Source organism: Colobus angolensis, unplaced genomic scaffold (genome assembly GCF_000951035.1).
Source record: "Colobus angolensis palliatus isolate OR3802 unplaced genomic scaffold, Cang.pa_1.0 Scaffold197, whole genome shotgun sequence".
In the NCBI taxonomy this organism is placed as follows: domain Eukaryota; kingdom Metazoa; phylum Chordata; class Mammalia; order Primates; family Cercopithecidae; genus Colobus; species Colobus angolensis.
Window position 1 is genome coordinate 4,228,749 of NW_012115121.1, and position 14,588 is coordinate 4,243,336.

The 14,588-nt window shown below is 43.3% G+C and overlaps 1 protein-coding gene across 1 annotated transcript in view; it reads left to right on the plus strand.

The window, feature by feature from the left end:
- The first annotated feature begins 1,789 nt into the window (after positions 1-1,789).
- The window catches only part of FERMT1 (fermitin family member 1), a 53,194-nt gene continuing 40,395 nt past the window's right edge, over positions 1,790-14,588 (plus strand). The window contains exons 1-4 of the mRNA XM_011941008.1: positions 1,790-2,549; positions 6,371-6,539; positions 9,795-10,028; positions 13,205-13,351. Coding sequence (XP_011796398.1) covers positions 6,389-6,539; positions 9,795-10,028; positions 13,205-13,351 — 532 coding nt within the window. The 5' untranslated portion in view covers positions 1,790-2,549; positions 6,371-6,388. The remainder of the gene's footprint in view (positions 2,550-6,370; positions 6,540-9,794; positions 10,029-13,204; positions 13,352-14,588) is intronic.

Genomic DNA, 14,588 nt, shown 5'->3' on the forward strand with positions numbered 1-14,588 from the left:
AAGACCAGCAAAACCCCTCTAAGGAGTTAGAAGATAGGATAATGGAGGCCGGGCGCGGTGGCTCAAGCCTGTAATCCCAGCACTTTGGGAGGCCGAGACGGGCGGATCACGAGGTCAGGAGATCGAGACCATCCTGGCTAACACTGTGAAACCCCGTCTCTACTAAAAAAATACGAAAAACTAGCCGGGCGAGGTGGCGGGCGCCTGTGGTCCCAGCTACTCGGGAGGCTGAGGCAGGAGAATGGCGTAAACCCCGGGCGACAGAGCAAGACTCCGTCTCAAAAAAAAAAAAAGAAGATAGGATAATGGTTATCCTGGGCCTGGGGTAGTGGGATGGGCTGGCAGCGGTGATCAAAACTGAAAGGAATAACTAAAAGGGGTCACTAAGGGGCTTCCGAGGACTGGCGATGTCCTGTTTCTTCAACTGGCACTCTTTATGCACTACTGTCTTTATATACACTGTATACAGGTGTGGTCAGTTTGCGAAAACTCATCAGCTATACATTCATGATTTGTGCTCTTATCTATATATAATGTGTATATGTGTGGGTGTGTGTATATATAATACACATTTATATATACACAAGTCACTACATGTAATTAAAAGTTTAAAAATTAACCTAGGCCAAGAAGAAAGCTTAAAACCAGTTGAATTCTTTAGCACAATGCAGATATTTTCAACTGAAAAGAGAAAAGCCCATATTGGTATAAATAGATAGAGCCATAATTCAAGGTCACACATAAAATCTTGACCACAGGCTGGGCGCGCTGGCTCACACCTGTAATCTCAACACTTTAGGAGGCCGAGGCAGGTGGATCACGAGGTCAAGAGATCAAGACCATCCTGACCAACATGATGAAACCTCGTCTCTACTAAAAATACAAAAATTGTAGTCCCAACTACTTGGGAGACTGAGGCAGGAGAATCACTTGAACCCAGGAGGCGGAGGTTGCAGCAGTGAGCCGAGATCACGCCACTGCACTCCAGCCTGGGGACAGAGCAAGACTCCACCTCAAAACAACCATATGTGTGTGTGTGTGTGTGTGTGTTGACCACAGTCTAAGTTCTAATGCGCCATGAACAGGGTTTCCAGAGAGCAAACGTTAAATGCTTTCTACCCAGGATGAGAGCAGATTTGCTCATGGTGTTAAGAGGTAGGGAAGCGGGACCAGATGACACTTCCCGTCGTCGACAAACTCTACCAAATGAAGACTTTCTGTTTCAAGTTTTTAATGATTTTATTTTCATTATAGTATCCTATATTTGCCAACAGTGTTCAACTAAGCTTTTTAAATGTACTTTCAAACCATAATAATTCCTGAATATGGTAATGTTTAAGCAAAAACAGAGATTCAACTTTTACATTTTGTAACTTCTTTATTAACATTTAAGTCCTCACAAGCCTTTTAATGCAAATCGCTGAAGCCTGTATTACATTGCGTGAAATTCCTCCGTGGGACCGCAGGCATTCTCTCTCTCTACCTATTTCACAGTTGAGGAAACTGTCATTTTCCATGTCTGTTTTATTCACCACAGGATTCTCGGAGCCCAGGCCCATCCGGAGGCCTGTAGAGCAGTAAGCACTCAACAAATGTGCGTTAAATGAACAAAGGAAGCTTGGGGAGGTTGTGTAAACTGCCCAGGTCACCCACCCTTCCTGGGTGGCCCCAGCCCTCTTTGAAAATAAATCCAACAACAGGAAGGCGACTGGCGGGACCGGTGGTGATCCTGAGGTGAGCCACACCAGGTGTGGCCCAGACTTCCGCATGCAGCCTGCCCTTGGGTCTCCTGGAGTCTTCCCTGGTCGGGAGCCTCAGTCTCCTGGAGACTGACATCACCCTTTTACTCAGAGACGAATCTTTTTGTTGTTGCCACCACCTCGCAGACCACAGGTGCTCCGGGGCTCTTTCTAAGGGAGACAAGGAGGCTGGAGTCTCCGGGGCCTGGACGCACCCCGGGGTGTGAGGGATGGGTATGCCTGAAAGGAGGGGCCGTGGCGCGGCTTTAATCATCTGGGCTAGTCCCCGGCGGGCCTGGGGGAACAGGGAAACTGGAGGCTGCCTTGAAGGGGCGGGATGAGACATCGCAGGAGGAGCTGCAGAGAGTGAGCGTGCGCCCCGGGTTCTCGCCGCCTTCCAACCGCAGAGCAGCCCTTCGGCCACCCTTTGCCCTTAAAAATCTGCAGACGGCGCCTCCTCTCCGCGGGAGCTAGACCCAGCAGGCCCGGGCTGGGCGTGCCCTCGCCTGCCCCGCCGCACGCTGCCCTCAGCCGGGCCACTGGGGACCGCGCAGCGCACCGGGCGCGCCGCTCCAGGCTGGGGGCCGGCACCGAGCCTCCGCGGGAGGTCCGGAGGCAGCTTTGCCTGCGCGCCCTGGCTCCAGCCCTCACCTGCCTCAGCCTTAGCTGAGCAGCCGCCGCCACCGGGCGCCCCCCCGCTCCCCACTTCACCAGCGCCCGCTCCTCGGCTCGACCCGGAGTAGTTTGTAGGGACGCGGCTCTCCACGTGCGCGACTGCAAGGCTGGACGCTACAGGTTCCTGGAAAGGAGGTGGGTGCTCCGGGGCTAGGGCTGGGGAGCTGGAGGTTGGGAGGCTTTGATGGGCACCAGTGGCTCCTGAGCCCCCTTACCCCCTTTCTTTCTGCAGCCTCTTGTACTCAAATGGCTATTGATTGAAAATAATTTCGTCTGGATGTGACCACCTTCTCCGGCCCTATGCATCTGGCCGCAAAATAAACTTTCAGTTCAGCCGCAGGTGCTGCCTTAATGGGAGTAAGGGGCATGCTTATCCACCCAACATCCGCCCCAGGATCCTGCAGAGCTGGCAAAAGACAGGTTCAGTGGCCTTCGAACACCAAGCACCTTCAGATCTTCCAGGGGAAGGGTCGGGGACTGTTTCCCCCTCATCTTTCCTCCTTCCTGCTCTCCATCCCTCCATCCCTCCTTCCCTGCTTTCCTTTCTTTGATTTTCGGTGAAGGGCTGTTGAGTTTCACTCTGCCTGTAGCTTTGCTTCTTGTTTTGGTCTCCTTAGATGCGTTTTCCCGGCTGAAGTTTGCTGCTATCCTTAACAAGTAACAGCTTGCTGCAGACTAGACATTCACTCAAAAATGAAGGCGCAGAAAGATAGGAAAGGAATGCAGGAAAACCTGCTTGGCTAATTTTAGCCTGCATTTTGTTGTAAGGGGAATCAGCATCTATGGCCTAAATGAGTAGTGTTTTGATCACCCAGGTTAGGAAAAGAAAAGACCTTATATGGGATTGCCCCGTAAGGAATCACCTTTAAAAGTTATTTTCTTTATATACAAAACATTTTAAATAACTAGACCTTATAATCATAGTATCTGAGAAATTGTAAGGATCTTAAAGTCGAACAGTTCAATACCAAGTTATGAGTCTGATGATGAAAGGGTCTCTTTTTTTTGTCTCCTCACTGCGCAAGATTTGTGTTGATAGAAATGCTTGGTAAAGGCTACCGAGAACTTAGTTCATGTAGTTTGAGGAGTTTTCTTTCATTTTTTCATTGCAACATTATCAAAGTGGTTTCCCAGTGTGGTGGATAAGAGTTTGAAATAGAAAGACCTGGATTTCCATCTGGGCTCCAGCATCTAACTTGCTTTGTGACCTCGGGCAAGTTGCTTCATCTCTCTGAGGCTGAGTTTCCTCATTTCTAAATGAGATTGCTGGGAGGATGAAAAAGGGATAACAGAAGACAGGAGTTAACACAGAGCACATCATACAGGTAATAAATGATACCTGAAGTTGATGATGACAGAAGCAAGCAGTTAGGCCTAATGCAGTCACTGAATGGCACTCCTCATGCAGAGGTTCTGTGTGTGTATCTTTGTACACGGGGAGGAGACTCATTGCATCGTTGCATGCTTCTGACTATAAAAACATAAGGAGCAGCCGGCCACGGTGGCTCATGCCTGTAATCCCAGCACTTTGGGAGGCCAAGGCGGGTGGATCACAAGGTCAGCAGTTCAAGACCAGCCTGGCCAGCATGGCGAAGCCTCGTCTCTACTAAAAATACAAAAATTAGCTGGGCATCGTGGCACACACCTGTAATCCCCACTACTTGGGAGGCTGAGACAGAGAATTGCTCGAACCCGGGAGGCAGAGGTTGCAGTGAGCCAAGATCGTGCCACGGTACTCCAGCCTAGGTGACAGAGCAAGACTCCATCTCGGAAAAAAAACAAAAACAAAATAAAACAAAACAAAAACATAAGGAGCTACTTCTGAACTCTTAAATTTGATCCTCACCGATCAAATCTGTCCTAATCTGTTCAGATTTGCGGTATTTGATTTATCTATGTAGCGTATTTTGAGATTCTCTTATGCTTACAAATGAGTTGTTGCAAATGAACACGCAGAACAGATATGACACTGGTTGTTTATTATTAAAAGTAATGTTCCTCGGATATTACCATCATCCCTGGTTTAATATTGTTCTAAATAGGTTAAAGGGAGGAACTGAGTATAGCCACAGACCAGCAACATCTGGAGTCTGTTAAGAAATATTGGCCGGGCGCGGTGGCTCAAGTCTGTAATCCCAGCACTTTGGGAGGCCGAGATGGGTGGATCACGAGGTCAGGAGATCGAGACCATCCTGGCTAATATGGTGAAACCCCGTCTCTACTAAAAAAATACAAAAAACTAGCCGGGCGAGGTGGCGGGCGCCTGTAGTCCCAGCTACTCGGGAGGCTGAGGCCGGAGAATGGCGTAAACCCGGGAGGCGGAGCTTGCAGTGAGCTGAGATCTGTCCACTGCACTCCAGCCTGGGCGACAGAGCGAGACTCTGTCTCAAAAAAAAAAGTATGGCCCGTCCTCGACCTGCTGAATAGAATCTGCATTTTAATAGGATCCCTGGGGGATCCTATTAAATGAGATAAACGGCGATACACCTTCAGAGGAGTCCTTTCTTAGGAGTTTGAGTGCATTGATGTTTCTCAAAAATAGGCTTTATGAAAACATGAATTTCTCGTAAGCTGGATTTACATAGTAAAGTGAAAAAGACTCATTATCATTTAAATAATTTTTACTTTAAATGTTTAAAACGGCCAGGAGCAGTAACATTATTTCTGTTTAAAAATAAGAGAGAACTGACATCTCAAGTTTTATTTCAGTTCTGCCAGTTTTGGATTCCAGTGTTCCTGTTACCCCCTGAAACATTTCAGTTGTAAACATTCTTTCCTGCTGGCTTCTCCAATGAGGGGAAAACTACGGGTTTGAAGTTCACACCTCCATCTGCACTTTGAAGAGTGAGCTTTTTATATCTGTTACTCCTGTTTTTAAATCTTTTGCCAAAGATGTATCCAAATACGGCCGGGCGCGGTGGCTCATGCCTGTAATCCCAGCACTTTGGGAGGCAAAAGGCGGACGGATCACGAGATCATCCTGGCTAACACAGTGAAACCCCGTCTCTGCTAAAAATACAAAAAAATTAGCCTGGCTTAGTGGCCGGCGCCTGTAGCCCCAGCTACTCGGGAGGCTGAGGCAGGAGAATGACGTGAATCCGGGAGGCGAAGCTTGCAGTGAGCCAAGATCACGCCACTGCACTCCAGCCTGGGTGACAGAGCGAGACTCCGTCTCAAAAAAAACAAAAAACAAAAGAAGATGTATCCAGATACTCAATTGGTGCATTTAGATAATCAATTTTTACATGATATAGAACAATACGTAAATCAAATACATGGCAATAATTATTAATGACCTGTGTCTACATGCATATAAGGTAAAACTATATATTATAATGAATGAAATAGGAATTATTTTGCTTTTTTTATCTTTTGAGCTTTATTATGAGAAGATATAAATTTTTGTAGGAGGAATATAATAATATACATGTATTAAAGATATTAAAGATAAGAGGCTTTAATGACATCCTTTTTAAACATCAACTTTATTGAAGTATAATTTGCATACAACAAAACATGTTGAACTATAGTATATAAAATCTGCGCATTTTATTACATGCAAATTATACCTTAATAAAATTGATTTTTTAAAAGGTATCATAGAAGATTGCCTACTGCCAGAATAGTTGAGAGAAGGTCAAAAGAAGTCAACAGAGAGAAAAGATTGAAGCATTGAGTGGCAAAGAAAATACATAGCCAAGTAGTCTTGGAGGAATGGGTGAGTGGAAAAATCAAGTATATAAATTTAGATGGTTTGAGACCATTTTTATAAAACCTTTTGTCTTTAAAGTTAAGATGCTGAATTTAATATCTGGAGCACCGGGAACCTTGCAGAGTGTTTTGAAGAGGAGGTTGCAATGAAAAAACAAAACAAAAAAGAAATTTGGCTCTGCGAGTCTACTGACACGTCCCGTTTCCTTCCCATATTCCCATCTATGTCTGTCTGTGTTCAGCAGACACCAGCGTTTGCCACAATGCTGTCATCCACTGACTTTACATCTGCTTCCTGGGAGCTTGCAGTCTGCGTTGACCATCCCAATGAAGAGCAGCAGAAAGACGTCACACTGAGAGTATCTGGAGACCTTCATGTCGGGGGAGTGATGCTCAAGTTAGTAGAACAGATCAGTAAGTTACTCTTGCTTTATGAATTTCTCTGTATTTGAAACCCTGTCTGTTGCATCACCACTAATGGCTGGTCTAGGTTTTTCGGATCATTTATTTTATAACGGCCTGGAGAGCAATCCCCCACCCCTCATCCCAGAGGAGAGAAAGAAATAGCCAGGCCAGGTGCCGTGGCTCACACCTATAATCCCAGCACTTTGGGAGGCCGAGGTGGGAGGATCACCTGAGGTCAGGAGTTCGAGAACAGGCTGGCCAACATGGCGAAACCCCATCTCTACTAAAAATACAAAAATTAGCCGGGCGTGGCGGTGGATGCATGTAATCCCAGCTACTTGGAAGCCTGAGGCAGGACAATCACTTGAACCCAGGAGGCAGAGGTTGCAGTGGGCCAAGATCGTGCCACTGCACTCCAGCTTGGATGACAGAGCAAGACTCAGTCTCGGGGGGAAAAAAAAAAAACCTGAGTCTTTGGTGGCAAGCTAAAGTTCCCAGTAGCTAGAATGCTGGACTTCAACAGGGATGGGACCCAATCCACTGGTGACATCTAATGTGACTTTAGGTAGCTTGGCATTAGACTACTGTGTTAATTCTCTGTAAATACTTGATAGCTTAGTGATGAACTGGTGCTGAGGAGTCTTTTAACACTTATCCATCATTTACTATGCTCCCTGTTTAAACAAAGAAAGAAATCTTCAGGGTCACACTCTTCACATCAGGAGTCAATATTGTCAACCTAGAATTTAATAACATTCTATTTTCTTTGTGCTTCTTTTACCTTCTATTTAAGACCTTAGATGCTGACTTTTCATTTGCTCTAGCGAGATAGTTGTTTGTTGTTTGTTTTTTTCAGTAAGTCCTTATTGACATATAATGTACATACAGAAAAATTCACTTATCATAAACAAGGCTTCACTTATTATAAACAGTTAAATGGATTTTACAAAGTCTTGTAACCACTCAGATGAAGAAATAGAACATCACCTGTTTCCCACCCAAGCCCCATACCCTGACCCCTCCCAGTCACTACCACCAAGGATAACCACTCTCCTGACTTCTAACGCCACAGGAATCATTGCTTGATTTTGAACTTCAGACAAATGAGATTATAAAGGATATACTCTTACACATCGACTTTCTTTTACTCAACATTATGTCTGTGAGATTTATCCATACTGTTGCATATTGTTTTGGTTCATTTTCATTGCCATGTAATAGTTCATTGTATGGATATGCCACAATTATTTATCCATTTACCTCTTAATGGACATTTGGGTTGTTTCCATTTTCATGCACTTACAGACAGAGCTGCTATAACACCTGTCTTTCAGTGATCATTTCTATTGGGTGGTATAGCTCAGAGAAAAAAATGCTGATTAATAAGGCTTTCCAAAATAGTTGTGCCAATCTATGCCTCTACTAACAGCATTAAGAGGAGCGTTTTCTAGCTGGGAGCAGTGGTTCATGCCTGTAATCCCAGCACTTTGGGAGGCCAAGGTGGGTGGATCACCTGAGGTCAGGAGTTCAAGACCAGCCTGGTCAACATGGTAAAACCCCATCTCTACTAAAAATACAAAAATTTCCTGTAATCCCAGCACTTTGGAAGGCCGAGGCGGGTGGATCACGAGGTCAGGAGTTCGAGACCAGCCTGACCAACATGGTGAAACCCCGTCTCTACAAAAAATACAAAAGTTAGCTGGGCGTGGTGGTGCATGCCTGTAATCCCAGCTACTCAGGAGGCTGAGGCAGGAGAATCGCTTGAACCCGGGAGGCAGAGGTTGCAGTGAGCTGAGATTATACCACTACACTCCAGCCTGGGTGACAGAGTGAGACTCCGTCTCAAAACAAAATTAGCCTGACACAGTGGCACGCACCTGTAATCCCAGCTACTTGGGAGGCTGAGGCAGGAGAATCACTTGAACCCAGGAGGCGGAGGTTGCTGTGGGCCGAGTTCATGCCACTGCACTCCAGCCTGGGCAACAGAGGGAGACTCCATCTCAAAAAAAAAGAGAGAGAGTTTCTAATTTAAAAAGAGAAAGAAAAAAACATTTAAAGAAAAATAAGAAAACAAAGATACTGCTAGCTCTTCATTTTGCAAAATAAAAGACTAAAAATTGACTCCAATATTGATGAAGGGGAAAGATTCTATTTTAATGCCAACGTTAAAGAAGGGGAAAGATTGACATTAATGCTAACATTGAGAGGGAGAAAATATTTTAACTCTGACTTCAATTTAGACACTTTGGATATGGCGGTACTGAGAAACAGTTGGACATTTCTGAGAAGAATGAAATGTCAGTTGTACAGTACTTCTGTGTGGACTTTGATTGGAGGCTATTGCTACTCCCTTGTGACACAGTGGTATAAGGATACATTTCTCTAACAGAAATAATCTTGATTAAACAAAGTCAGATGTTTTCAGCCTTCTCAGAAAGGGCCATGGCACAGAGAGATTTTAGCGAAGAGAACTTTAGCATTCATTGAGAACACATGTTTATGTTTCTTTTCCTCCACAGTATCTAAATGTAAATGATGGTATGGTTTAGTCTCTATTTTTCTTTCTTTTTTTTTTTTTTTTTTTGAGACACACTGACAGAGTTTTGCTCTTGTTACCCAGGCTATAGCGCAATGGTGTGACCTCAGCTCACTGCAACTTCTGCCTCCTGGGTTCAAGTGATTCTCCTGCCTCAGCCTCTGGAGTAGCTGGGATGACATGCACCCACCACCACACCTGGCTAAGTTTTGTAATTTTAGTAGAGACAGGGTTTTGCCATGTTGGCCAGGCTGGTGTCGAACTCCTGACCTCAGGTGATTGCCTGCATCAGCCTCCCAAAGTGCTGAGATTACAGGTGTGAGCCACAGCACCCAGCCCTATCATTTTTTTTCTTTTTTAATTATTTTATCTTTAAATTTTTTATTTGATTTGATTTTTTAAGTGTTTTTTATTTTACTTCAAGTTCTGGGATACATGTGCAGAACATACAGGTTTGTTACATAGGTATACGCATGTCATGATGGTTTGCTGTCCCATCAACCCTGTCATCTACATTAGGTATTTCTCTTAATGCTATCCCAGTCCCTATGTTGTCCCTAGAGACTTTGGAAAGAAGCCAAAAGTTGTTGAGCCTTGAATTGTAAAAGGCCATGGGGACCTGAAGATCAGTTGTTGGTTTCCATTTTCTCACACAGTGAAATTGACTCTGCAACTCCAGAACCCTCCAAGCTGGGCTCTCTCATTTCACTATGTTTTCATTTTTGCAGACATATCCCAAGACTGGTCAGACTTTGCTCTTTGGTGGGAACAGAAGCATTGCTGGCTTCTGAAAACCCACTGGACCCTGGACAAATATGGGGTCCAGGCAGATGCAAAGCTTCTCTTCACCCCTCAGCATAAAATGCTGCGCCTTCGCCTGCCGAATTTGAAGATGGTGAGGTTGCGAGTCAGCTTCTCAGCTGTGGTTTTTAAAGCTGTCAGTGATATCTGCAAAACCCTGAGTAAGTACCCAGGAAAGGCCCCTGTGCCCTGTAGACTCTTGCAAAGGAAGACAGGAAAATTATGTGTGCATTCTGCCTACTTCAAGCAATTGGCTAGAGAACATTCACCTATTAGGAAGCACATGCTTAAGCCCTTCTGGGTATTGCAGCCATTTAAGTGGAGTTAAGCCAAGTAGAACATTATTGACATAAATCAGGTGCATCTCCACAAAGCTTAAAACTATTCCAAAAGAGATTTGTAAATAGACAAGATAAACCATTAAGATTGCCCTCCCCATTTATTGATCCAAGCTATACTCAAACATTATTGTACAATATTTAAGATTAAAAAGAATTGTATTAAATACTTAATCACCATAGAGTTATGTGTCTTTATTGTTTCTGAGATAATGGCGTTCCAAAGTCTTTATTGCTTAAGACCTGGTTCAAGTAAATAACTCTGTCCACAAAAATCACTTACGAAGTGATTAAGCAGAAAAGTATACTTAATTGTGAACTTAAACCTAATTATTTACAGATTTGGTATCCTATAATTTAACAGTCATAAAGACAACACTACCCAAACCAATTTTTCTTTATAAAACTCCATAAAGGGAGGGAAACACACCATAAAAGTATTCTCATTTTATAATTTTTGAAACTATTATAGGCGTATTCATTGGTTCCAAAATCAAAAATCAACATTTGAACCCAGAATAGATAATATATAGTGATATATAGTAAGTAATCTATTTTTCCCATTAAACCATAAACTATTCACTCATTCAGCAAATATTTATTGAGCACCTACTGTGTCCCAGGCATTGTGGTGAGAGCTAGGGATATAGTAGCAATACAGAGCTAAAATCCCTGCCACCTGGAGCTTGCATTTTAGCAGGCAGAGACAGACACCAACCAATAAATGTAAATGTAACAAATTTTAACATATAAATGTAACAAGTTAAAAAAGAATATAAGAGGTTAAAAGGGGATGGATAGTACCCCAAAAAAAGAGAAAAAACATCAGCAGGATTGGGAATGCCAGGGTTGGGCAGTGGGGGCTGGTATGGTAGATGAAATAGGGTGAGGGCAGAAACCATTTCCTGAGCATTTCTGCATTCCTCACTCCAGTCACAATGCCTGGCACACAACAACTGTTGAGTGAACAAATGAATGGAAACTTTCATTACAGAATGTAAGTTGCAATCTTTTCCCTGGTGTGCAAATGGCAAGCATGAGGACACCTTGTGTTTTTGGTAATATTCTAATGAGGATTTGAAAACAAAGTAAACGATTAAATAAAATACTATATTCCACACACCACAGTGGACTGGAAGCACACATCATAGCTGAAACCAAAAACGTAAAGTTTTCAAATAAACAGAAGCAATCAGATGTTCTTTTCCTGATTATCTCTTTGTAATAGTTTTAAAGGTTCAACTTGGCATTTCTAAACATTGCATTTTATATCTTATCAATTGAAGTGAAATCAAATGCAGCAGTTTAGTGGTTTTTCCCTTGAAGAACAGAAAAGATATAAATCTTGACCTTGAAGATAAGGTGTTTCTGTTTCATTGTTTTGCTTTTAGTGCTCACAGTGAAATTTTTTATTCATGACCTGGTTTGTGTATAAATTATGCATTTGGAATGGTCACAGGTGTGTTGCAACCTGACAGTCCTTGGCTGCTGGGGAAAGTCAAGTTAAACTGCTTGGCTCAGTCTCAGCACTGAGCAGTATATGAATGAAACGATGACAGAACTTAATGGAATCAGTGCACTTACCTTCAACAAAGCTGCTCAGAGACTAAAAGTCCAAATTAATTGACTTTTACTTGGAATGATAGCCACTAGTGCAGTTAAAGGTTATCAGCAATTCTGATCAGCAATTATAAATATATTTGATTAATGGGGGAAATGGAGATTATCATAGTTTCAGTTCCCAGAAGCAGACCCTGAGATAAGGATTCAAGTACAAATAGTTTATTTGGGAGGTGATGACAGGAAATACTGTTGGGGACAGGGAAGTAAGACTGAAAAGAGAAGAATGTCACCAATCCGGTTACACTGCAGCAGCTGGCGACCTCTGGGAGACAGTGCAGACACAGCCTCAGGGTAAGGGTGTTTATGCAGCACCCTGGACAGTCACTGAAGGCCGCTCTTGGGGAGCGTTAATTCCCTGAATGTGTAGGCTGTTGCAGTGCAGACCCTGGCAAGCCATCAGAGCAAAGCCTCTGGCAGAAAGACGCGTGGTCTAGATTCCACCAGAACCCAGGTGTGCTGAAATGGTGAGGACCAAGAAGAAATGGGCAGGGCATGAGGGCATCGCCACAGGGATGAAATGAGCTGATGGGCAGTGTGTAAAAGAAAGACTTTCAAGATCTGTGGTCTATAAAGGAGAAAGGAAGCAGGACCCTTGTTGGTTGTTTAAAAAACTGGAAAAAGGAAAGGGAGAGGGAGCAACAAAGGCAAGTCTATTAGTTTGTTTTCATGCTGCTGATAAAGACATACCTGAGACTGGGCAATTTACAAAAGAAAGAGGTTTAATGGACTCACAGTTCCACATGGCTGGAGAGGCCTCACAATCATGGTAGAAGGCCAGGAGGAATAAGTCACGTCTTACATGGACGACAGCAAGCAGAGAGAGCTTGTGCAGGGAAACGCCTTATAAAACCATCAGATCTCGTGAGACTTATTCACTATCACGAGAACAGCACAGGAAAGACCTGCCCCCGTGATTCAATTACCTCCCACTGGGCCCCTCCCACAAGACGTAGGAATTCAAGATGAGATTTGGGTGAAGACACATCCAAACCATATCAGGAAGAAAGGGGAGAGGGAGGTAAAGTTGGTGGTAAATAGGTAACAAGAATACCATAATGCTAACTAATAATGACTGAAGCTGGGGAGCACATGAAGGGGACATTATACCATTCCTTTTGTTTTAGATACATTTGAAATATTTTTATAATAATTTTTCTAACTAGAAATTTCACTAGACTCAATCTCCCTCCACTATTTTCTCCCCCCACCTACTTTGGAGGTCTCTTCTATTTCTTCAAAAGGGATGCAGTTTAGTCCCATTTACTTTTCAGAAATTTCCTTAGAAATGATTTCAAATGCACAAAATGACTCTGACTCTTAGAAGGATTTTTCTTTTTACTTTTTCTTTTTCTTCACTTAAAAAAAATTATTTCTAGATATTAGAAGATCAGAAGAGCTTTCCTTGTTAAAGCCTCCTGGTGACTATTTTAAGAAGAAGAAGAAAAAAGACAAAAATAATAAGGAACCCATAATTGAAGATGTTCTAAACCTGGAGAGTTCTCCAACAGCTTCAGGTTCATCAGGTAAGATTTGTGACAGGTGTTTTGTTGTTTGAATGTACAGTAAAACTCAAAAGAGAAATACACCTCTCCTCCCATGCCCACCAAACAAAGGAGAAATAAAATTGCAGAACTGATGTGATGAGGAAAGGCTATCTAGTCAAGTTTAGAATTGACAGAAATGTGTTTCAGACTTTTTTTCAAGCATGTTTACTCATTATTTGAATTGTATATCTGATGTTGCCAATGAATGCAAAATTTTAGTACCACTGACCGTAAATTTGGGATAAAAGAGTGATATTTAGAAAAAAGGTAAGTGGCTGGTCACAGTGCCTCATGCCTGTAATCCCAGTGCTTTGGGAGGCTGAGGTGGGTTGATCACTTGAGCTAGGAAGTTTGAGACGAGCCTGGGCAACATGGTGAGACCCCATCTCTATTAAAAATACAAAAATAAATAAATAAATATCCTGGGCATGGTGGTACATGCTTGTGGTCCTAGCTACTCAGAAGGCTGAGATGGGAGGATTGCTTGAGCCCTGAGGGTGAAAGTTGCAGTGAGTCAAGATTGTGCCACTGCACTCAGCCTAGGTGACAGAGCAAGACCCTGTCCCCAAAAAAGAAAATAAAAGAAAAAAGTTAAATCACTTAAATACACTTCTCTCTTCATGATTCTATCATTGTGTGACTCTTTCCTGAATTCAATTTTTTTATGGGGCATGCAAGAGGAGGGCAGGTGAAAATTCTGGAGAAGAAACATCCTTTTCTTTTTATATCAAAACAATCAAATCTCTAGCTTGCTTGCAAGATTGAGAGCTTTCTTTCTTCGTTTTTTTTAGAGTCTTGCTCTGTCACCCAAGCTGGAGTGCAGTGACACAATTTCGGCTCACTGCAGCCTCTGCCTCCTGGGCTTGAGGGATTCTTGTACCTCAGCCTCCTGAGTAGCTGGAATTACAGGTGTGCACCACCACACTTGAATAATTTTTGTGTTTCTAGTAGAGACGGGATTTTGCCATGTTGGCCAGGCTGGTCTCAAACTCCTGGCCTCAAGTGATCTGCCTGCCTCAGACTCCCAAAATGCTGGGATTACAGGCATGAGCCACCACACCTGGCCAAGACTGAGGGCTTTCTTGCATAGTATATTCCAATGAAAAGGACAAATTGTACAAATTAGAGCCAGCTGATTTATAAATCGTCAGCCTACTAGATTCTTAAAAGTGGCGAATCCTGCTGTTTGGTTACGGGGCCATCTGAAACATATTGG